This window comes from Ceratotherium simum, chromosome 40 (assembly GCF_057802395.1).
Source record: "Ceratotherium simum simum isolate JZ-2026a chromosome 40, ASM5780239v1, whole genome shotgun sequence".
Lineage (NCBI taxonomy): Eukaryota > Metazoa > Chordata > Mammalia > Perissodactyla > Rhinocerotidae > Ceratotherium > Ceratotherium simum.
Window position 1 is genome coordinate 2565859 of NC_141939.1, and position 24082 is coordinate 2589940.

The 24082-nt window shown below is 43.7% G+C and overlaps 1 protein-coding gene across 4 annotated transcripts in view; it reads right to left on the minus strand.

Annotated features, from left to right (window-relative positions):
* ACOXL (acyl-CoA oxidase like) overlaps positions 1-23715 on the minus strand; it is a 376737-nt gene extending 353022 nt beyond the window's left edge. For 3 of the 4 annotated variants that reach the window (XM_087426114.1, XM_087426113.1, XM_087426117.1), the window contains exon 1: positions 23590-23715. In XM_087426114.1, coding sequence (XP_087282240.1) covers positions 23590-23714 — 125 coding nt within the window. In that variant the 5' untranslated portion in view covers position 23715. Of the gene's footprint in view, positions 1-1367; positions 1546-23589 lie in introns of those variants that run through there. The other variant, XM_087426115.1, reaches the window with a different exon arrangement.
* Between the last annotated feature and the right edge of the window lie 367 nt (positions 23716-24082).

Below are 24082 nucleotides of genomic sequence, written 5' to 3' on the forward strand. Positions count from 1 at the left end.
CTGTGTCAGAAGCACCCTCAATGAGTCAAACACGTACAGGAGCCAGGATGCCCTACTGGAGCCTGAGAGCCACCTGTCCATCCACCTGTCCATTTACAAGTAAATGGGACCTGGGAAGATGGACATGGAGGTTCCCTCAGGGGCCAATTACGACCTGGACGTCAAGGCCTGAGATCCCTGGGCCAAGAAGAGGGTGAGTCCACACTCTCTCATGGCCTCCAGGAGGGATGGGGAGACACTCTGGGGGGGGGGGGGTCTCCTGTGATGTCTGCAGCACTCACAATAAGTCCACAGACAGAGTCAAAAGAAACAGAGGTCTGCACATGTTCCATTAAGCCATTGCTGTAAAGAGAAGGATGGGTAACCAGAGCCCACTGCTTGGCGCCACCATTGCCATTTGTCTACAGTCCTAACATGTAAGAATGATTCTGAGCTCCTGGAATCAACCCACTGGCAAAGCCGTATTTACAGAGAGAGGACAGAGTATACCTGTTGTCAGTTTTGACGTTGTAAGGTAGCGGACGGAGAGGAGTGAACTCAGAAAGACAAGAGATACTATTGAAATTCAGTGCAGCAAGGTAAGTAAAAATCAAACGTACACACACTAATAGGAGGTCACAGGAGAATGTCAACCTGTTCGCAGGGAGAGACGGGGGCAGACGCAGTTGCACGCCCCCGACTGGGGGACGCACCCCAGGAACAGCTCGCAGCTCTGAGATCTCACGACACAGTGACAACAGCTTCAGGTAGAGAACGGGCCCCGATTTCCTCAGAAGTTGCAGCACCTCCCGAAGCAGGGAGGAAGGAGCGCCCTTGCATGGTCCCTTGCATGTAAAACGTTTTCTTTTGGAATCAATCAGCAAGTCTCTACCCAAAAGAGCCACCGTACTGCCTATCTTCAGATCAGAGTCATGGCAAGAGGAAGGTGGAGGGAACGTCACAGGCAGGGGCCCAGCTTCCCATTAAGGCAGCCTGACCTGGGCTCCTCCGTGACACACTTCAATCACTACAATGACCCGGAGACTAAGAAAAAAGTCGACGGTGGGAGCCCAGCGCTTTTATCTATTGGGCATCTGTTTCCCCTTTTCCAAGCCACATCACCCCAGTTTTTCTCCAGCAGCCACCCACCCCCCACCCCCAACCACGTGGTTCTGGTTGGTGACCCCACCCCGGTGGCCACTTCAAGGAAAGGCAATGCCCAGCGGGGCCAGAGAGGGTGGCCCGGGCCAGGCTGGAAGCCAAGAAGAGGCCCGCTCTTCCCGCCTGATTGCTGAGCCGTCAGACACCGGTCCAAAGCTCCAAAGGTGGTTTGGTTGCAAGCAAGAGAAACCCAACACACAGCATCCTGAACAGTAAAGGGGACTTACCACCTCATGGAACCGGGCAGGCCAGACGTGAGGCAGGCTTCAGGGCAGATTTGAATCCGTGGCTCAATGATGTCCTCAAAACTTGGTGTCTCTCCACTCTGCCTCTGTGGGTCTCTTTATCCTAGGGCTGGCTTCCCTCATGGTGACAAAACAGCTGCACTATAGCCAACTTCACATACAAACTCCACCCTGTCCAAAATGAGAGAGTGTGTGCCTCTGGCAGATCTCTCAAAAAAGCAAGGAAGCATCTTTCCCAGGAGCGCCGAGAAACCTCCCTTCATATTTCATTGGCCAAAATCAGGTCACATGACTATTCCTAAACCAAACACATCGCCAGAAAGCTGTTGCACACTGGTGGCTTCCTCTGGGGTTACAAGCCAATCCCTATGGCAAGGGGGGTGAGGTGACTATTTGGCTTTCCTCGAATCACACAGCCTGTGGGAGAGGGGCATGTGCGCAAATGAAAATCTAGGAAGTGCTCCGAAGGGGGTGTGATGTGAGGACAAATGGTTACTTCACTAATGCTGTGGCAAAGGAGGGAGCAAAAGAAACTATTCTCACTTCATGATCTTTTCTCAGGAAATTTCTCAAATTAAATTAGTAAACATAATTTATAATTATCAAATCCTGCAGATCCCACATCTTAACTATCTCTGTCCTCTCCTCTCTACATTTTTCATCAGAACTATTCCCTTTTTTAACTTCATTATCACCTTCTTTGATAGTCGAATAAATTATAAAATATAAAAAGCATGCAACCAACAGCTTTCCTCAGGTAGAGCCCTGTGAGGGTGAAGTGGGAGCACTAAGTCTCTCGGCCTTTGACGGGCAGGGGTTTCAGTTCCTTCCTCTAGACTGCTCTCTCTCTGTCTTTCTCTCTTCCTCTCTCTCAGTCTCTCAGTTGCTCTCCCTTTCTCTCTCTGTCTCTCTCTCTCCCTGTATCCTGAGGAGGGACCCTTGGTTAGTCTTTCGTTTTCTTTCCTCCCAACTGTTCATCCAACCAAGAAATAAGTCTGCCTTCTAGAACCTCAACTGGGAGGCAGCAAGGTCTAAGTAACCATTTTAAAACCATGATAAACGCCCTCACCCAATGGGAGAGCGAGAATAATGACAGTAACTTATAACCACACCCACGTGCTCCCCTCTGCCTCCCTGCCTTCCCCCTCCAACCCTCTCGAATCTTGGTTTATCATTCCTTTGCTTCATTTTATAGGATTTTCTCACATAGCCATGTACGCCTAAAGAATATATTGTTAGTTTTATTTGTGCTAGCATTGTAAAAAGGGAATTGGGCTGTATGGGATCTTCCGGGACCAAAGATAACATCTGCTCCTGAGTGTCATGACCACAGATCATGATTCACCCAGTTTTGGGCACCTCCAGTCACAAACAGGCAGCAGTGGGCAGTGCAGCGGTGGGCACTGGAAGGTCCCAAGGAGAGCGGACACTGCCGTTGTCCTTGGTAGTGTTGTGAGTCCAGGCCCATAGTTCAGCTGCCTGTATTCAAATCCCCGCTGTGCTTCTCAGAGCCTCAGTTTTCCCATCTGTGAAGCGGGGATGCTAATAGCACCAAAATCACAGGGCTGTTGTGAGGATCTGAAAGGATCACACTTGAACAGCACCAGCACCTGTGTTACAGTAATAATAGTAACAGTAAGACATCATCGTCATCATCGCTAAATCCTCTCGTGCTTGCTGTGGGCCACACACTTGGATCCCAGGACTTGGCATGCTGCATCTCATCGAATCCTCCAAACACCTCTGTGAGACTTCAGATGAGTAAACGGAGGCACAGCAGACTAAGTAACGTTCAAGGCCACTAGCTCCTAAACCGTGGGGCAGGATTGAAACAACAGCCAGGCCCCTAAGCCCACACCTTTGCCACCATCATTTTGCGTCACAGCTCAAGAAAGCCTGGCTCTGTCAGTGGCCCCACTGTCAACAGGTGGCTCTATTTAGATTTCATTACCAGTTTGTACTCCTCGTAGAGTTTACTTTCCACTCATTTCAGTTCCTGGAGTGGAGATCACCCTGTGATTTTTTTTTTTTCCTCCAACCAAGAAGAACAAGGAAGATAAAGAGACAGAGGTTTGTTTTTTTTTTTAATGACTTTTTATTTTTTTAGAGCAGTTTTAGGTTCACAGCAAAATTGAGGGGAAGGTACAGAGATTTCCCATATATCCCCTGCCCCCACACATGCATAGCCTCCCCTATAATCAGCGTCTCCCACCAGAGTGGTACATTTGTTACAACTCATGAACCTACACTGACACATCATAATCACCCAAAGTCCATAGTTGACATTAGGGTTCACGCTTGGTGTTGTACATTCTGTGGGTTTGGACAAATGCATAATGACAAGTATCCATCATTATGGTCTCATGCAGAGTATTTTCACTGCCCTAAAAATCCTGTGAGCTCTGCTTCTTCATTCCTCCTCTCCCCACCCCACACTTCTGGGAAGCACTGGTCTTTTTACTGTCTCCATAGTTTTGCCTTTTCCAGAATGTCATGTAGTTGGAATCATATAGTATGTAGCCTTTGCAGATTGGCTTCTTTCATTTAGTAACATGCATTTAAGTTTTCTCCACGTCTTTTCATGGCTTAATAGCTCATTTTTTTCTAGTGCTAAATAATATCTCACTGTCTGGATGCACCATAGTTTATTTATCCATTCACCTTTGGAAGGACATATTGGTTGTTTCCAAGTTTTGCCAATTATAAATAAAGCTGCTATAAACATCTGTGTGCAGGTTTTTGTGTGGACATAAGTTTTCAACTCTTTTGGGTAAATACCAAGGAGCAGGATTGCTGGATTATATAGTAAGAGTATGTTTAGTTTTTTAAGAAACCTCCAAACTGTCTTCCAAAGTGGCTGTACTATTTTGCATTCCCACCAGCAATGAATGAGAGTTCCTGTGGCTCCACCACCCTGCCAGCATTGAGCGTTATCAGGGTTCTGGATTTTGGCCATGTTAAGAGGTGTATAGTGGTACTCATTATTGTTTTAATTTTCATTTCACTGATAACATATAATGTAGAGCATCTTTTCATATATTTACTTGCTATCTATAGGTCTTCTTTGGTGAGATGTCTGTTAAGGTCTTTGGCTCATTTTTTAACCAGGTTGTTTGTTTTCTTATTGTTGAGTTTTAAGAGTTCTTTATATATTTTGGATAACAGTCCTTTATCAGATGTGTCTTTTGCAAATATTTTCTCCAGTCTGTGACTTGTCTTCTCATTCTCTTGACATTGTCTTTCACAGAGCAGAAGTTTTTAATTTTAATAAATGCCAGCTTATCAATTCTTTCTTTTTTTCATAGATTGTGCCTTTGGTGTTTTATCTAAAAAAATCATCACCATACCCAAGGTCATCTAAGCTTTCTCCTATGTTATCTCTAGGAGTTTTATAGTTTTGCATATTACATTTAAGTCTGTGATCCATTTTGAGTTAATTTTTGTGAAAAGTGTAAGGTCTGTGTCTAGATTGTTTTTTTTTTTTTTTTTTTTTTTTTTGCCGGTGGGTGCCAGTTTTTCCAGCACCACTTGTTGGAAAGACTATCCTTTCTCCACTGAATTGCCTTTGCTCCTCTGTCAAAGATCAGTTGACTTACGTTCGTGTCTCAATTTCTGGGCTCTCTATTCTGATCCATTGATCTGTTTGTCTGTTTTTTCACCAATACCACACTCTCTTAATTACTGTAGCTTTTCGCAAGGCTTGAAGTCAGGTAAGTGTCAGTCCTGCAACTTTGCTCTTCTCCTTCAATATTGTGTTGGCTACTCTGGGTCTTTTGCCCCTCCATATAAACTTTAGAATCAGTTTGTCAATATCCACAAAATAACTTGCTGGGATTTTGATCAGTATTGCCTTGAACCTATAGATCAAGTTGGGAAGAACTGACATCTTGACAATATTGAGTCTTGCTACCAATAAACACAGAATATCTGTTTGTTTATTTAGTTCTTTGATTTCATTCATCAAAGTTTGTTGTTTTCCTCATGTAGATCTTGCATATATTTTGTTAGATTTATACCTAAGTATTTCATTTTAGGGGGGGCGCTAACGTAAATGGTACTGTGTTTTTAATTTCAAATTCCACTTGCTCACTGCTGATATATTGAAAATCAATTGACTTTTGTATATTAACCTTGTATCCTGCAACCTTGCTATAATTGCTTATTAGTTCCAGGATATTTTTTTGTTGATTCTTTTGGATTTTCTACATAGAGCATCACGTCAACTGATATAATATGAACAAAGTATTATTTCTTCCTTCCCAATCTGTATACCTGTAATTTCCTTTTCTTTTCTTATTGTATTAACTACGATTTCCAGTACAATGTCACAAAGGATTGGTGAGAGGGGACACCCTTGCCTTATTCCTGATTTTAACAGGAAATCTTCAAGTTTATTACCATTATATATGATGTCAGTTGTAGGTAGGTTTTTTGTAGCTGTTCTTTATCAAGTTGAGGAAGTTTCCCTCTATTCCTAGTTTGCTGAGAGTTGTTATTATGAATGGGTGCTGGATTTTGCCAAATGCTTTTTCTACATCTATGGATATGATCACATGATTTTTCTTTTTTAGTCTGTTGATATGATGAATGACATTAATTGATTTTCAAATGCTGAACCAGCCTTATATACCTGGGATAAGTCCCATTTGATTGTGGTGTATAATTATTTTTATACATTGTTGGATTCAATTTGCTAATATTTTGTTGAGGATTTCTGCATCTATGTTCATGAGAGATACTGGTCTGTAGTTTTCTTTTCCTGTAATGTCTTTGGTTTCAGTATTAAGGTAATGCTGGCCTCACAGAATGAGTTAGTAAGTTTTCCTTCTGCTTCTATCCTCTGAAAGAGATTGTAGAGAATTGGTATAATTTCTTCCTTAAATGCTTGGTAGAATTCACCAGTAAACCTCTCTGGGCCTTGTGCTTTCTGTTTTGGAAGGTTAATAATTGATTCAATTTCTTTACTAGATATAGGTCTATTCAGATCATCTATTTCTTTTTGTGGGAGTTCTGGCAGATCATGTCTTTCAAGGAATCGGTTCATTTTGTCTAGGTTATCAAATTTGTGGGCACAGTTATTCACAGTATTCTTTTATTATCCTTTTAATGTTCATAGGATCTATGGTGATGCCCTCTCTTTCACTTCTGATATTAGTAATATGTGTTCTCTCTATTTTTTCTTAGTTAGCCTTGCTAGTGGCTTATTAATATTATTGATCTTTTCAAAGAACCAGCTTCTGTTTTTACTGATTTTCTCTACTGATTTCCTATTTTTAATTTCATTGATTTCTGATTCTTATTATTTTTCTTCTGCTCACTTTGTCTTTAATTTGCTCTCCTTTTTCTAGTTTCCTTAGGCAGAAACTAAGATTATCAATTTTAGATATTTCTTCTTTTCTAACAAATGCTTTTATCCTATAAATTTCCCTCTAAGCAATGTTTTCACTGCATCCCACAAATTTCAACAAGTTGTGCTTCCATTTTCATTCAGTTCAAAATGTTTTTAAATTTCTCATGAGATTTCTTCTCTGATCTATGTTTTATTTAGAAGTGTGTTGTTTAATCTCCATGTATTTTGGGATTTTCCAGTTATCTTTCTGTTAATGATTTCTAGTTTAATTCCATTGTGGTCTGACAGCAGACATTGTGTGATTTCTATTCTTTTAACTTTGTTAAGGTGTGTTTTATGGCCCAGAATGTGGCCTTTCTTGGCGAATGTTCCATGTGAGCTTGAGAAGATTGTGCATCCATTCTGCTGTTGTTGGATGACGTAATCTATAGATGTCAATATACCCAGTTGATTGATTGTTCTTGAGTTCAACTATGTCCTTACTGATTTTCTGTCTACCGGATCTGTCCATTTCTGATGGAGGGGTGTTGAAGTCTCCAACCATGTTAGTGAATTCATCTATTTCTCTTTGCAATTCTATTATTTTTTGCCTTACATAGTTTACATAGTTACAAAACAGAATACACATGCTCTGTTTTGGAGCATATACATGTTAAGGATTATTACGTCTTCTTGGAGAATTGACCCCTTTATCACTACGTAATGCCCTTCTTTGTCCCTGATACCTTTCCTCACTTTGAAGTCTGCCCTGTAAAATTAATATAGACACTCCTGCTTTGTTTTGATTAGCATTAGCATGGTATATTTTCCTCCATCCCTTTACTTTTAATCTGTGTGTATCTTTATATTTAAAGTACGTTACATATAATTGGGTCTTGTTTTTTGATCTACTCAGACAATCTCTGTCTTTTAATTGGTGCCTTTAGACCACTGATGTTTAAAATGATTATTGATACAGATGGATTATTATCTACCATATTTGTTACTGTTTTCTACTTGTGGCCCTTGTTCTTTGTTCCTATTTTTGTCTTCCACTCTTTTTCTGCCTTTTCTGGTTTTAACTGAACATTTTATATGATTCTATTTTCTCTCCCTTCTTAGCATATCAGTTATACTTCTTTTTTACTTTTCTTAGTGGTTCCCCTAGAGTTTGCAATATATATTTATAGCTAACCCAAGTCCACTTTCAAATAACACTACACCATTTCACAGGTAGTGTGAGTACCTTATAATAACAAAATAATCCTAATTATATATATAATTAACTTGATTATACATATCATATTTGAATATATACATTTTGATTATATATGTATAATCAAATACATTGTTGGTATTATTATTTTGAATAAAATGTTATCTGTTAGATCAATTAAGAATAAAAAAATCCACATTTTTATTTTACCTTCACTTATTTCTTCTGTAATGCTCTTCCTTACTTTATGTAGATCCAAGTTTCTGACCTATATTATTTTCCTTCTCTCTAAAAAGCTTCTTTTAACATTCCTTGCAAGGCAGGTCTACTGGCAACAAATTCCCTCAATTTTTGTTTGTCTGAGAAAGTCTTTATTTCTTCTTCACTTTTGAAGGATAATTTCACAGGATACAAAATTCTAGGTTCATGAGTTTTTTCTCTCAATACTTGGAATATTTTTTCCACTCTCTTCTAACTTGCATGGTTTCTCAGAAGAAGTCAGATATAAGCCTTATCTTTGTTCCTCTGTAGGTAAGGTTTTTTTTTTCCCCTCTGACTTCTTTCAGGATTCTTTCTTTATCTTTGATTTTCTGTAGTTTGAAAATAATATACTTAGCTGGAATTTTTTTGTCATGTATCCTGCTTGGTGTGCTCTGAGCTTCTCGGATCTGTAGTTTGGTGCCTGACATTAATTGTGGGAAATTCTCAATTGTTATCATTTCATATACTTCTTCTGTTCCTTTCTCTTTTTCTTCTCCTTCTGATATTCCCATTATATGCTGAATGTAAAAGGTGTATGTTACACCTTTTGTAGTTGTCTCACAGTCCTTGGATATTCTGTTCTGTTTTTTTCAGTCTTTGTTCTCTTTGCTTTTCAGTTGTGGAGGATTCTATTCTTTCTTCAGCAATGTCCAGTTTACTAATAAGCCCATCAAAGCCATTCTTCACTTCTGTTACAGTGTTTTTGATCTCTAGCATTTCTATTTGGTTGTTTCATAGAATTTCCATCTCTCTGCTTATATTACCCATCTGTTCTGGCATGTTGAGTACTTTATCCATTAGAGACTTTAGCATATTAATCATAGTTGTTTTAAATTCCTGGTCTGATAATTCTAACATCTCTGCCATGTCTGGTTCTTGCGCTTGCTCTGTGTCTTCAAATTGTGGGGTTTTGCCTTTTGGTATGCCTTGTCATTTTCTCTTGATAGCTAGACATGATGTACTGGGTAAAAGGAACTACTGTAAATAGGCCTTTAGAAATGTGGTTGTGAAGCATGGAGGAGGGGAAGCAGTCTATAGTCCTATGATTAGGTCTCAGTTTTTTAGCGCGCCTCTGGACTGTGAACTTTACAAGCGTGGGAGAGGATGGCTAGAGAGGGCTGGAGTTGGGTATTTCCCTTTCCCCCAGGTCAGTTAGGCTCTGATAATACCCCGGCAGGTTAGGCTCTGGTTACTAGTTTTCCCTGAGGGCAGGTCTTGTTATGAAGAACAGAGCTTTCTGGGGTATTTCAAAATGGTTCCTTTTCCCTTTCCCCTATAGGAAGCCTGAAAGGATTTTTCTCAAATATTTACTGTGGGTACCTTGTCAAGCTTTTGGAGGAAATCTCACAATATTGTGGGCCACCTCCCTGTCATGACTGGGTCCCCCATGGAGGTTTTAACTCCCAGAGTGCCCGCACTGAGCCTCCAGCAATTTGTCAGTTATACTCAGGCTTTCCCACGCGAGCACTGGTTCCCACCGCCCTCCTGCTCATGAGTCTCTGCTCTGGTAGCCAAGACTCCTTGTATTCACCTGTCTGTCCTCCAATTTGGGAGCAGTAGTTTGCCCTGCGCCCTCCCCTCTCTTATAGGATCCTAGAAGAGGTTGATTTTTTAGTCTGTTCAGCTTTTTACATGTTAGGACAGACTGGCAACTTCCAAGCTCCTTACAGGTGGAAATGGAAACCAGAAGTCTGAATAAGTTTTTTAAGTCATAATTATTCATTTACTACGACAAATCAAATCTAACAATTGTTTGTTTAAAGTAGGTGCATTAACTAAACATAGGGGCTTAACAGTTCTAACTCCTAACCAGAGTAAATCAGGCCACCCAACTTGAGAGAACCATTTTAATGCCCCCAATCTTCAGCCTGCTCTTCCTAAAAATTTTTCTGTCTAAAAATGTTGCCTTCATTCACTTATTTTTCAATCAGTTTCAAACAGCTCTTATTATTTTTAAGTTCTTGTCAGTAATCATTACCCAATTGAAAAACTGAACAGTGAGAAGACTGGGAGAAGATGAGACATGCACAACAAAAACAAGAAGATAGTCTGGGATAGCACCTCCGTTTCAGAATGATTAAGCACACCTCTCCTCAATTAAACGAATGTCTACCATCTGTAGTATTTACACACATGCAAAATGAGTCAGGCACCAGCTTAGTCACTGCAGCATTGACAGAGCTGTAAAGTTCATCAATAAGGGAATGGCTAAATGATGACACAGCCTTACAATGGAGTGTGTTGTAACGGCTTAAAAAGCAAAATGAGCAAACTTTATATCCAAGATATGTTGGTAGGTGAAAAAAAAACAAGACGTAGAACAGAGCACGTAATATGCTACCTTTGGAGTAGAAAAGAGAGGAAAATAAGATCATATATTCATATTTGTTAATGGAAGCATTAAAAAAAAATCTCTAGAAGGGTAAGAGACCAGTATGGGTACCAGGGAGATTTTCACCATACATTTTCTATATTTTTTTAAAATTTTGAACTATGTGATTATTTTAAAAATTTCAATTGATAATTGGAAATAGATGCCAATATTTCCCATTGGCATCAGTTAGGGTTGTTTGGCTGCAGCCTGGGCAGGGGCAGGAGGGCCAGGAGCCTGGGGGGTGGGAGAGTCACTGCAGGGTCAGCACCCAGCCTGAGGGGGGCCCAGAGACAGCACCCCAACCCACAGCCCCGCATGAACTGCACCCAGTAGAAGGAGACCCCCTAGAAGAACTGGGGCATTACTACCCCCAAGAGGACGCTATAGGAGGAAGCCAGGAAACACCTGCCTGCTGCCCCAGCTCAGCTCTGGGATCTCGCTGATGCGAGCAGAAGAGGGGGAATGGGTGGGGGCAGGGGGTGGGGCTAGGGGGCAGTGACTTTACTTCCCATTAACGTAGCATGCCCACATTTTCTTCTCACCTCATAAGCTTCCGGCTTTTCAGAGTAAAGCAGGAGAACTTGACTGCAAAGACCTCTTTTCTACATGACAGCCACACATTCTCCTAGCATTACCTGAAATCTCACCACCAGTCTCCCTTACCAGCCCAGTGTTTCAAACTTTTATAATGTTCTAGTTTTAATGTTTATTCCATACGTTTGTTTGAAAGAGCATATACATCCCAAACAAAATGATCTTTTATCTCTGAACTGAGAGAGCAATGGATATTTCTTTTCTCTTTCAGCTAATGTGACCAAAAGTCATTCTCAATTGCCAAATTATCAAAGGTCTTCACGGAAGGTATCATACCCACTCGCTCATAGTTTGCTGCTACACTGCCATGAGGAAAAAATAATAAATCCAAAGTCTGGGCATTACTTGTCCTCAATTAATTGGACATACAGAATGCTGGAAGTAATAAAAGTCTCAGAGCACATCACGACTCATTTTACAGGTCCCTGAATACCCAATGAACACCATGAACCCCCAGTGCGAGACAGCAGCCTCGTGAGGACAGGCTGTGGCAGAGCCACCTAAGGGAAAGCGAGTGAGTGAAGTTCTAAGGGCTGCATCTGAGGAGCGAAGGGCTAGGAAAAATCCTTAAGCCTCTGTGGGGACATAGAAGTCACAGGCGATCTAAAAAGAAATGTGCAAAGTACTCTGAGTGATGGGCATTTGTCCTACAGCCCTGTCTCCCTCCTGGTCAACTGAAGACCCTAGTGTCCAACTGGAGGCCTGGCAGCGCCCTGCTGACCTCCATCCAGGCTTCCTCTCATTTTTCAACCCCTTGCACTCTTAGTCCATAATGTATGTCGATGGAAAACAAATCAGAACAATCACTGTCACTTTCTGTTTAAGAAAAAGGCAGATGTTCTAGAAGAAAAAGTAAGGGTCTGGGAGCCAGAAGGCCCAGGCCCACTGCCACTTCCCCACATGACCTGGGACAAAACAAATCGGATAGGACTGCATGACTTTGGTGGGAAAATACCTGTTTTTTTGAAACAGGAAACTATTTGCCTGATATATCCATACACTGGAATATTATTCAACCATAAAAAGGAACACAGTAGTGACACATGCTACAACTTAGATGAACCTTGAAAACACTATGCTAAGTGAAAGAAGCCAGACACAAAAGGTCACATATTGTACGATTCCTTTTATATGAAATGTCCAAAATAGGCAAATCCATAGAGACAGAAAGTAGATGGGTGGTTGCCAGAGGATAAGGTGAGGGGGGAATAGGGAGTGATTACTCAATGAATACAGTGTTTTTCCGGGGTGATGAAAAAGTTTTGGAATAAGAGAGAAGTGGTGGTTGCACAACATTGTCAATACACTAAATGCCACTGAATTGTACACTTTAAAATGGTTAATTGTATGTTATATGAATGTCACCTCAATGAGAGAAAGAGAGAGAGGAAGGAACTATCAGCCTGAACGTTTATCGCAGGGATGTCACTATGGGGGTCTCCCCAGTACAGAGGCCATCTAAACAGGCTGAGGTACACCAGTGTTTCTCAGTGGGCTGGCATTTGGGGCAGGACTGTCTTCTCTGAGAGACTACTTCACACCCATGAGAAGTAAATGCTAGCAGCACCTTCATTCATGGTGACACCCCAAACATACCCCACACGGTTCCCTATTGCCCCTGGAAGATAGCACTGACGTAGTAGGAGCACTGCCCCTTGGGGGGGTGGGGAGGGGCAGCCCAGTGGTCAGTGCGAGTTCTGGGTCCAGGGCACCCCCTTTGGATCTTGTCTCTCCTATCCACCCGCTGCTGACTTCGGGCAAGTTACTAAATACCTGTGTGACTCCATTTCTTCATCTGGAGAACTCAGGAAATGATAGTGTCAATTTCTTAGAGGTGTTGCAAGAACAAAATAGTTAATACACCGAAAAAAAAAATGTCTGGCACAGAGTACATGTTCAATCAATTTAACAATGTCATGAGATGTTGAGAGTGAGGGAAAGCCCCAAATCTCAGTGTGTTACAAAAGAAACTGGGAAGCTTCTCAAAACTCACCCACCTCTGTCCCTCACTGTTCACCATCCACGTTCTAGAAGTGGTTCTTGGGGCACTCAGGCGAGTGGGGTGAGGAAGAGCCTCCAGGAGCTCTGCCACCCAAAGGAATTGGGGCCCAAGGCATCGAGGGACACCAAAATCTTTCTCCCCCTCCAGCAAACCAGAACTTCTTGCCAAGGGAAGAGGGAAAGGAAGGAAACTTTCTCTATCCATCGTCAACAATACTTTTTTGAGTGTGCAATTATTTTTTTAAGGTGGAGGAAAGTTATCTAAGAGGTTGGCATGCCCTTTAATAAATTCATGTAATGAACAGAATGCAAAGCAGCACTGTAATTGTCTCGACGGCTGGACCTGGGAAGAGATACTCTCTGGAATATTTCTAGAGCCTCTACAGAATTGCCCATATCAAGAACATGCTTTGTTCTTGTGTGATTTTTGTAAAAGTCCACATACTGCCGCCATTTGGGCTGGCGGATACACATTAGAGAAGACAGCAACAGCTGTCCCCACCCGTAAGAGAGGCCCCACTGCATAGTGTTTCCTCCCAGGACTGAAAGCCTCACGAACTGTCTATTACACAGGCAGGGGCCACAGAGTCTGACAAGGACCTGGAAAAACACCATCCCTTGAAGGTTTATGAGACTGGTTACCAAGAAAACATGCAAGAATCTCTCTGCCTCTCTCCTCTCCCATCCCTGATAACAGAAACGAAGAACATAGGGCCCAGCCCCATCACTCCCTCACCATCCTTGGGTTTGAGCTTCCTCTGAGCACTTGAACACAGCAACACGGAAGGAAGCCACATACAAGGGGTCAGTTAGACTCAATTCCTTAAATGTCCCCTCCAGCCCCAAGGGGTTTTGACTTCACGTCTCTTCATTGCTGCCCGATTATTCAGCAGACACACTCTGAGATCCTGCTTGATGACAACCACCAGGCTAGGCTTGTGGGTCCAGTATTTCTTAAGAAATGACTTCCCAGTGAGGATAGAAGTAGGGAGCTTCTATTTAAATTTATAAAACTGTTTTGTTGAAACATACACACATCCAAGTTTTTGTTCTTATTCTGTATCACTCATCACCAATTATGGGTTGAATTGTGTACTCCAAAAATTCGTATGTTGAAGTCCTAACGCCTACTATCTCACAATGTGACCTTATTTGGAGATAGGGTCCTTATAGAGGTAACCAAGTTGAAATGAGGTCGTTAGGGTAGGCTCTAATCCAATATGACTGGTGTCCTTATAAAAAGGGGCTATTTGGAGAAAGGCAAGTACAAAGGAAGACCACGTGAAGACACAAGGAACAGACGGCCACCTGCAAGCCAAGGAGAGAGGCCCTGAACAGATCCCTCCCTCAGAGCCCTCAGAAGGAACCAACCCTGCCAACACCTTGATTTCAATCTTCTAGCCTCCAGAACAGTGAGACAACAAATTTCTATTATTTAGCCAATCTGTCTGGGGTACTTTGTTATGGCCGTCCTAGCAAACCAATACACCCCCATAATACTCCAAAGAAACACACTGGAAATAGCTGCGGTAGGAATCGGAAGACCAGAGGTCTCACTCTTTGCTTTGTCACGCCAAGCTGGGTGACCCTAAGCAAGTCACTTCTCTTCCCTGAGCATTTGTTCCCTCCTTTGTAAAGGAGAAAGTTGATCCCAAAAGTCCCCTCCGGCATGAACAGCTGATCTCTCTAAGGCTCCCGGACTGGACCAAGGACAACAGCCTGATGGTGTTCTCACTGTGGAAAGTTTCCAAGTTCTGGCATCCAAATATACTGACATTCCCAATGTCCCTCCAGACCTAGCCATGTTAGACTGTAACTTTCTTAAGGACAGGGCCGGTGGATTCCCCCACTATCAAGTCACTCAACACTAAAACACAGAGGCCAAGACCTGGGCTTCAACTTGGAGCATTCTTAACCCTCCTCACTGCCTGTCTGGAGGCCTGAACCCTAGACCCAAGAAACATTCATAAGACATGACATTATAGTTTGCAAACACAAAAGCCACATTTTATACATCAAAAGTTAGGACTTAGGGTTTGGCAAAGTACTTTTGTGTTGCTTTAGGGACTTGAAACTCTGAGAACTGTAGAAAATAGGATGTTTGGGATATTTACATATTTTAATGGGAAAAACAGAATGACAAAGTTGACTGTAAGACTGCAGGCTGCCGATTTCATAGGACAGCCGTGTCACATGTGTTGCAGGAAGTTCCTGGAAGCCAGAACCCACCTCACACACTCATCAGCCTGTCTCCAGGGGCCTGACACAATATCTCAGGGGATGAATAGATAAACACTAGAATTTAGATCCTACACAGCCACAAGTAAACTGGACTTGAGATTGCCTCATATACTCTTGGTGGTAATAAAACTGGAGCCTTTGCAAGATAATCTGGCAATATTTGTCACTGTTTTCAGTGTGGATACCCTTTGCCCCATCAGTGTCACTCTAGGACCTCACCCAGAGAAATCTCCTCCGGCAGACACCAGGGTGCTCACTGTGGCATTGTTTAGGACAACAAAGACTGGATACAACCTTAGTGTCCATCAGTGGGGCATGGAGTAAACAAATTATGGTGCAACCATAATTCATGCAGCTTTTAAAAAGAATGAGACAGTTCTATCCAAACTGACACATAAATATAGGTCTGCAGATTTCTGGATATCAGAACAGATTTAAATATAGGCATTCATAGCCCATAAAAATGACAGTAATGAAATGAATAAGACATAAGCCCATATGGATCAACCAAGAACTGGAGAAACCGACAGCAGACAAGGGATAGCAGCAACATATTAGCAACTAGAAGGTGAACAGGCAGTGATAGCTGACTTAGCAGAATAGAGAATGCTAAGTCTATAGGGCTGAGGGGCTAACCAGCTGTGCCACTGAACCCCACCAAGGCTTGGGTATTGGAGGCTCCAGGTACCTCTGAGAGCAGCTGGATCCCCAAGTCCCCTCCTCGAGCCCATCAAAGCCTGGGGGCTCACTGTCAGGACAGGGAGACATGAGGAGTAGCAGGGAGCCCCCATACTGAAAACACTGGGGCCAGTGGGAGATCCCTCAGGAGATCCCTCGACCACGAGAGATGGCCTTCATGTCATGGACAGCTTCAACAACTTCCCAGCAGATGGCTGTAAAGTGACTTGTTCTAACAAAGTCAGAGGTGACAAGCATTTTCCAGCAAATGGAAGTCAAATGTCTTGAGAAAGGAGCACGGTTTTCTAATCAGCCTGAAGTCACACAAGGAGGGGCCCTGCTCACAACCACTTCAGGCAGCCAGGATTATGACCCGTCCTTCACTCTCCACCCTCCCATCCCTCAAGAGACTAAAAGATTCATCTCTAAAGAAATTAACACTGTCCAAAAGAAAACACTAATACTGATCTGCCACTTAAAAGAAGGTTGCTCACCTAAGTGTTCCTCAACTGACGACTGGATTAAGAAAATGTGGTATATATATACAATGGAATACTACTCAGCCATAAAAAAAGACAAAATCGTCCCATTTGCAACAACATGGATGGGCCTGGAGCGTATTATGTTAAGTGAAATAAGCCAGAAAGAGAAAGACAAACACTGTATGATCTCACTCATATGTGGAATATAAACCAACACATGGACAGAGAAAACGGGACTGTGGTTACCAGGGGCAGTGGGGGTGGGGGAGGGGGTGGGGGATGGGCACAAGGGGTGAAGGGAGTCATGTATATGGTGATGGACAAACAAAAGTGTACAACCCAAAATTTCACAATGTTAGAAACCATTAAAACATCAATTAAAAAAAAAAAAAAAGTTCCAGCAAAGCAGATTTAAAAAAAAAAAAAAGAAGGTTGCTCTATGATCAGTAAAGGCTGTGGCCAAAACCCCTGACTGTTGACAATCAGCATTTTATTCCTGTTACTCATTTGGCTCCCATTGTGAGCAAATACCCAAGGCTGACTAGACATTTCATAAAAGCCTCAAATGACAGAGACAAAAGACAGAGGTCAAAAGTACAAACAAAAAAAAGGAATTAAGAGGGAAAAAAAACAGAGACAAAGCAGAGAAGAGAAAGGAACATCTCAAAAATTACCATCAACTATACTCAAAAATAAGAGATTTTGCAAGCAGAAAACAAGAATGAGTGCTATTAAAAAGGGACAAAGACCTTAAAGAACTTTTGAAAATTTAAAATATGACAGTAGATATTTACAAATGACTCAAGAAGAGTTGGAAGATCAAGTAGAGACAATCTCCCATGAAGTAAAACAAAAAGATAAAGAGATGGAAAATAAGGAAGAAAGGATGAGAAAATTAGAGGACAAAGCCAGGAGGTCCAACATCTGAACAAAAGGAGTTCCAGATAAGAGAACAGTTCACATAAATGAAGAACACGAGCTTCCAGATTAAAAGAGCCACTACATGCCCAACACACTGAAAGAAAAAGAGACCCACATCAAGCCACACCATCATGAAATTCCATAATACCAGTACTAAGAAGAACGTTGCAGACAGTGTGGCTTCCAGGAGGGAGAAAAACAAGTCATTTATAAAGGGTCAGGGTGCAGAAGGGGTCAGATTTGTTAATAACAACGTTGGACACTCAAAAGCAATGGCATGATGCCTTTAAAATTCTGGGGGAAATTTTATTTCCAGCCGAGAATTCTATACCCAGACGAACTTTCAGTCAATCGGTACAGTAAACATTTTCAGACAGACGTGAAAATCTCAAAATCTCAAAAAGTTAATTCCCTGGTATCTTTTCTCAGGAAGCTATCAGGTGAGAGACTGTTCTGGTTATCTACAGCTGTGTAACAACGTATCCCAAAACGTAGTGGCTTAAGACAGCAATGCATTCTATTCTATCTCACTAGTCTTTCTGTCAGGAATTCGGACACACAGGAACAAGTAGGGATGGCTTGTCTCTGCTTCACACTGTCTGGGGTCCCTGCTCAGATGACTTGAACAGCTGAGGGCTGGAGCAGCTGGAATGGTTAGCAACATTTTACCTCTCTCTCTGCAGCCTCTCTACATGGACCAGTTTCAGCGTCCTCACAGCACGGCAGCTACCCGATAGCGGAACGTTTTACCTGGAAGCTCAAGACCTCAAGAGACAGGAAGTGGAAGGCACCAGTGTCTTCAGGCCTGAGCCTGGAAACTGGCACACTGTCACTTCTGCCATATTCGGTCGGCCAAAGCAGTCATAAAGCCACCAAGATTCACCGGGAGGGGACACAAACCACACCTCTCAACAGGAGTGGCATTAAAGAATGTGTGGCCATCTCTAATCCCCCACAAAGGGTAACCAAGAAAGAGAAAGCCTGGGGAAACAGTGACTTGACTACAGAGGAGATGCAAAGGAAATTCCCAGGATAATGGTGAAGAGACATGCAGAGAGCCCACCCAGACTGAAGCCCCAGAAGGAGGCCTCCAGGACGGATGTGGCCACGGGGGGCCAGGAGGAACGGAACAGCCAATTACCAGACAGGTTTGACCAAATGGAGAGGAGTGCAGCTGTTCTATCCAAAAGCGTGGAGGTCGGCGAGTGACGGGTTTATAGAAAACTAAGCAAATGAATACAGGGGATGATTGTTATCTCCAGAGAAAACAAAAAGTTGCGAAAGAAAGGAAATGAAATATGGGACACCATGGGGCATGGCTGGGAATAGTATTTATATAGTCATAATCATGTGAACACTGGGTACTGATTTAAGTAAAAATGGTGACACACTGATTTTCAGAGACTAGAGAAAGTGGTGCCGTTGCGAGAGTCTTCATTTTTTATAATAGTAAGTCATTACATAATCAAGAAGTGGCCATTTAAGCATGTTATTTAGGAATATGGAGGTAAATAACATAAGAACCCAGTGAATGAATTGGAAGTGTTGTCAATGCGGAAAGGGGTGAAGCCAGGTGGGGCAGGGGACAGCAGGTTTTCATGACAAATCTCGGTGTACTACTTGTATTAAGAACGCTCATACATTATATCCATGAAAATAAGAATTAAATTATACAAGAGCAAGCTGTAGAATAAAACACATAATATGATCCTGTTTATATAAAAACACAATGTTCACATGTGTATATGGACGAGTAGAAAAACAAGGAGAAAAAACCCGACAACACGCTAAAATATTAAAAGTGTTTGGGAGACCAAATGTCCATCAACAGATGAACGAATACACAAAACGTGGTCTATTCACGCAATGGAGTATTATTCAGCCTTAAAAAGGAAGGAGATTCTGATGTATGCTACTACATGAATGAACCTTGAGGACATTATATTAAGTGAAATAAGCCAGACACAAAACGACAAATATTGTATAATTCCACTTATATGAGGTTCAGAATAGTCAAGAAAATAGAACGGTGGTTGCCAGGGGCTGGGGAAGAGGGGGATGGGGAGTTATGTTTAATGGGTACAGAGTTTCAATTTGGGATAATGAAAAAGTTCAAAGGATGGATGGTGGTGATGGCTGCACAGCAATGTGAATGTACTTAAGGCCACTGAGTTGTACACTTAAAAAAAAAAGTTGTACACTTAAAATGGTAAATTTTATTTTATGTGAGTTTTACTACGCTAACAAAAGTGGTTGCGGGAGGAGACAGTTTAGGAAACTTTCAAGTTTTCCATATCAGTTGACTCTTCACAATGAAAACGTCTTCATGAAATACTTACATGTATAAACAAGACCAACGGGAAAAGCTAAACCTATGAAAAAGTTAGGAAGAGAAACGTGCATTGCTCTAGGGAAGGAAAGAGAAGGGAGTGAAGAGAAAAAGGAGGAGAGGGGAACCAGCCCCGTGCAGCACAGCGAGGCCAGGGAGGGGAGCCTTGTGGAAGGGCGGTGACAAGGTGTTGGAAGACCAGAAGCATCCAGTGGGCTTTAAAGTTCTTTTGCTGAGGGATGTGTGCCTTGCCCATAATTGTGCACACTCACTCAGCAGCCAGGCCCTAAGGAGAGAGCTTCAGTTCGCCAAGAAACAAACTCAAAAGAAATTTTTTAAACTTATCTCATTTCAGATGCTGCTTTTAAATATTCCCTGCAAACCCCAGTGAGGAGCCTCGAGTCTCCCAGAATCCCCCTGCTGTCACAATACATGGCATGCCATCGTATGCACCCTCAGCATCCCCAGAGTCTAGGGGACTCTCTAACAGAGTGAGACCGTGAGGACTCAGCCTGGCAAGCTAGTCTTTGGGAGAGAGGGCGAGCCGTTCCTTAGGAGGGGAACCTGGGCTGTGCCCTCACCACACCTGGGGGCAGCAGTTTAGAGGATGAACCTCCGCACTGAGAGTAGCTACTATGTGCACAGGAAATTGCACAACCTCTTTTCTTTTGGAGGACAACTGTCTCCTGGTCTTTTATGTACTTGGAGTGACCTTGTACAAACTTCCCTCGATACACACACACAGCACTCACAGAACTGTCTGCCACAAACCCAGCCCCCCAACACCTACCTTAACTTCAAAGGCCTAGGGAGGGGGAACTTGCCACAGGAAGCCTAACATTGCCTCAGTGAACCAGTGGATGGAGAAGTTTTATTTCTGGTCTCCTCTGGAGCATTTAACTTTGGCAGAATGTTGAAACATCGAGAAATGAGGATCACTGTCTTCTAACGTGACCAGATCAAATCTGATGGTACAATGTGATCTTTCAAATAGATATCAGAACCTTTAATCACTTGGAAGAAAAAATATGAAATTTTGTCTGTGCTCATATTACAACTCTGAAGTCAATAAACAAGAACTGGAAAGAATGGAAAAGTACTTGTTAGGGTAATGGGATTTTTATCTTTTTGTGTGTGTGTGTGTTGGTATCATAGCACAGCCAGCATTACTGAATACCGACTCAACCTTTTCTCATTTAAGCATCACAACAACCCAGCAGCACAGATATTATCTCCGTTCCGGGGATGAGCAAACGTAAACTCAGTAAGCTACAATCACCTGATAGCAATCACACAGGAATTGAGCTGCCTGCTGGCTTTCCAACCCAGGTGTGTCTGTCCCTCTGTCCCCAAGCAGGTTGTGCAATTCACGAGGAAGTACCTTCTACTTGGCCCAAATCAGGAGTTTGGATATTAGAATTCTGTCCCACATTGTAAACTGCAGTTAGCTAAACTGAAAAGGCAAAGAGACGGCAGCCTGGGAACCAAACTGAAAAGACTGAGGAATATAGGAACAGATATGTGTAAAGGGGTGTGACAGAACAAAGTATGGCTTAAAGTAGCAGGACCTCTTTGCACTCCGAAAAATTGAGGCCTCCACAGAAACATCCACACGGATGTTTGCAGCAGTTTGCTCATAATTGCCAAAACTTGGACGCAACCAAGAGGCCCTTCAATAGGTGAACAGATAAATAAACTGTGACACATCTAGACCACGGAATATTATTTAGCACTAGAAAAGAAATTTAGCATTAGAAAAGAAATGAGCTATCAAGCCATGAAAAGGCATGCACAAAGCTTAAATGCATGTTACTAAGTGACAGAAGCCAATCTGAAAAGGCTACGTAATGTATGATTCCAAGTATATGACATTCTAGAAAAGGCAAAACTATGGAGACAGTAAAAAGATCAGTGGTTGCCAGGGGTTGATGTGGGGAGAGATGAATAGGCAGACCACAGAGGATTTCGGGGGCAGTGAAACTACTCTGTATGAGACCATAATGATATATACATGTCATTATACATTTGTTCAAAACCACAGAATGTACACCACCAAGAGTGAACCCTAATGTAAAGTGTGGACTTGGGGTGATTCTGATGCATCAATGTAGGTTCATCCTTGGTAAAAAATGTACCTTTCAGGTGAGTAATATTGATAGTGGGGGAGGCTATGCATGTGTGGGGGTGGGGGTATATGGAAAATCGCTGTACCTTCCTCTCAATTTTGTTGTAAACCTAAAACTGCTCTTAAAAAAGTAAACTCAAAAAAATATTGAGGCCCCCAAATATCTACTTATATTTACCATATTAGAAATTATGACAAAAAATTGTTTAAATATATGTTAAATCATTTGAAAATAACAGTAATAAACTCATTAAATTTTTTAAGGCAAATGACTGTATTTTCCAAAACAAAAAAAATTTAGTAATGAGTAGTATTGTTCTGCCTTTTTACAAATGCCTTTAATGGAAGAGATTAACAGAAGATAGCTGGTTCTCCTGTTTCTGCATTGAATCTGCTGGACTATTATACATCATGAAGTCTCTAGACACCATCACTGTACATTTGTGAGATAGTGAGAATGAAGAGGCCAATAACATCTTAGTGTTATTATAAATACAGTTTTTAACTTTGAATTTCCTGAAACAGTCTTGGGTGCCCCCAGGAGTCCCCGGACCACACTTTGAGAACCACGACGTAAAGAACTACGTGTGAGAAAGGGAAGGCGGGAGGCACTCAAGGACACACCCACCGTCTCACACATCTCACCTTTCACCTTCCCTAAGCCCCCCACCCCAGATACCTCCACTGCAGGAACCCCAACTTCTTCAAAGACACCCTACCTTTCCTCAAGGCATCTCCATCCCTCTCAGTGCAGCTCATTCTTGAGAGATCAACTGAAGGAGGGCTAACTGGGCATGGGCTATCTGGTTAACTCTCCGTCGGAACATTCTGGCGTCTTTCATAGGGGCTTTCTTAAGCTACAACTCCAAACATGGTTCTAAGAGTGGGCTTTCAGACCGTCTGAGGTGGGGTCAGCCGCCCAGCAGAGCACAGGAGCCGCCCCCCGCGAGACACAAGTGCTGAGTTCTGGTCCTGACCGGCCGTCACCGAGTCATTTCCTCCACCTGTAAACTCGGGCTGCACCACCCCCTCTCCCCACTTCTCAGGGCTGTCGTGGCGTCAAACGACCTCGCGGACCTGAGCCCAAACCTGAGTACCACCACAGTAACCGCAGCCGCTGCTGACCTGCGCACTGTCCACCACTGTACTCCCAGGGGCGCTGGGAGTCTGCGCACCCCGAAGTCCAGATGCTCCCCGTGCAGGGCCAGTCCGCCCCTGTGCCGGGAAAATGCCCCCTCTTCCCGGCAGGCACAACCCGGCTGCCGCTGGCGGACCCCGTCGCGCAATGGCCCTGAGCGCCGTCCAGGCCCACCCCATCCCGGTTTTTCTGCCTCTTCTTCCCACCAGGGGGGGACAGCGAGGGACAGGGACTCAAGCAACTGAGGTTCAGAAGCAACGCCGAACTCCCCAGCCACGACCCTCAGCCGAGCACCGCGCCTGCCGCTGCGAGGCCCACCCAGTGCCCCGACTCCCAGCGCAGGAGGGCTCGGCGGGCGGGGGACACGCTCCCTGGGGGCCGATGAAGTCGGCGGCGGCCTGCTCTGCCCGCACATCTGGGGAGGCGAGTCCAGCACCTGCACAGGTCAGGAGCGCGCGGCACGCAGGGACGCGCGGGGACCCAGGGGACGCCGCCAGCCGGCCGGGGCGCGGTACCTGTGCCGGAAGAGCGGGCAACCGCCCAGGAGCCTGCGCAGCTGGTTCTTGAGGCTCCAGAACTCGCCGTCCAGGTAGCGGTGCAGGGGCGAGTCCCCGAGCACCAGGTCGGACGCCTGCTCCATCGCGCGGCGGGCCTCTGGCTGGTCCGCGGGGCGGGTACCCTGCGCGCCTCCTCCGAGCTGCCGCACGTGGGCCGGGAGCGCACGCCCTCTTTATCCCCACCCGCCAGGCCCGTCTCCTCCCTCCTCACCTTTGTCCCCTCCCTCCCCGGCGCCCGCCCGGCCCCGACCCCGCTCCCTGGGCCGGGAGTGCCGAGCTGGGCAGGGAGTCGGGGCTCCTCTCGCCCTCCCGAGGAACCTGAGACTCCACCGCCTTGCCCTGGGACTTCAGTCTCTGCCGCCCGTGCCCTCCACTCAGGTGTCCCTCCAGTCCGTGGGCCCTCAAGAAGCAAATATTAGAACCCTAGAGGAGAGCTGGTCAGGAGGACGCG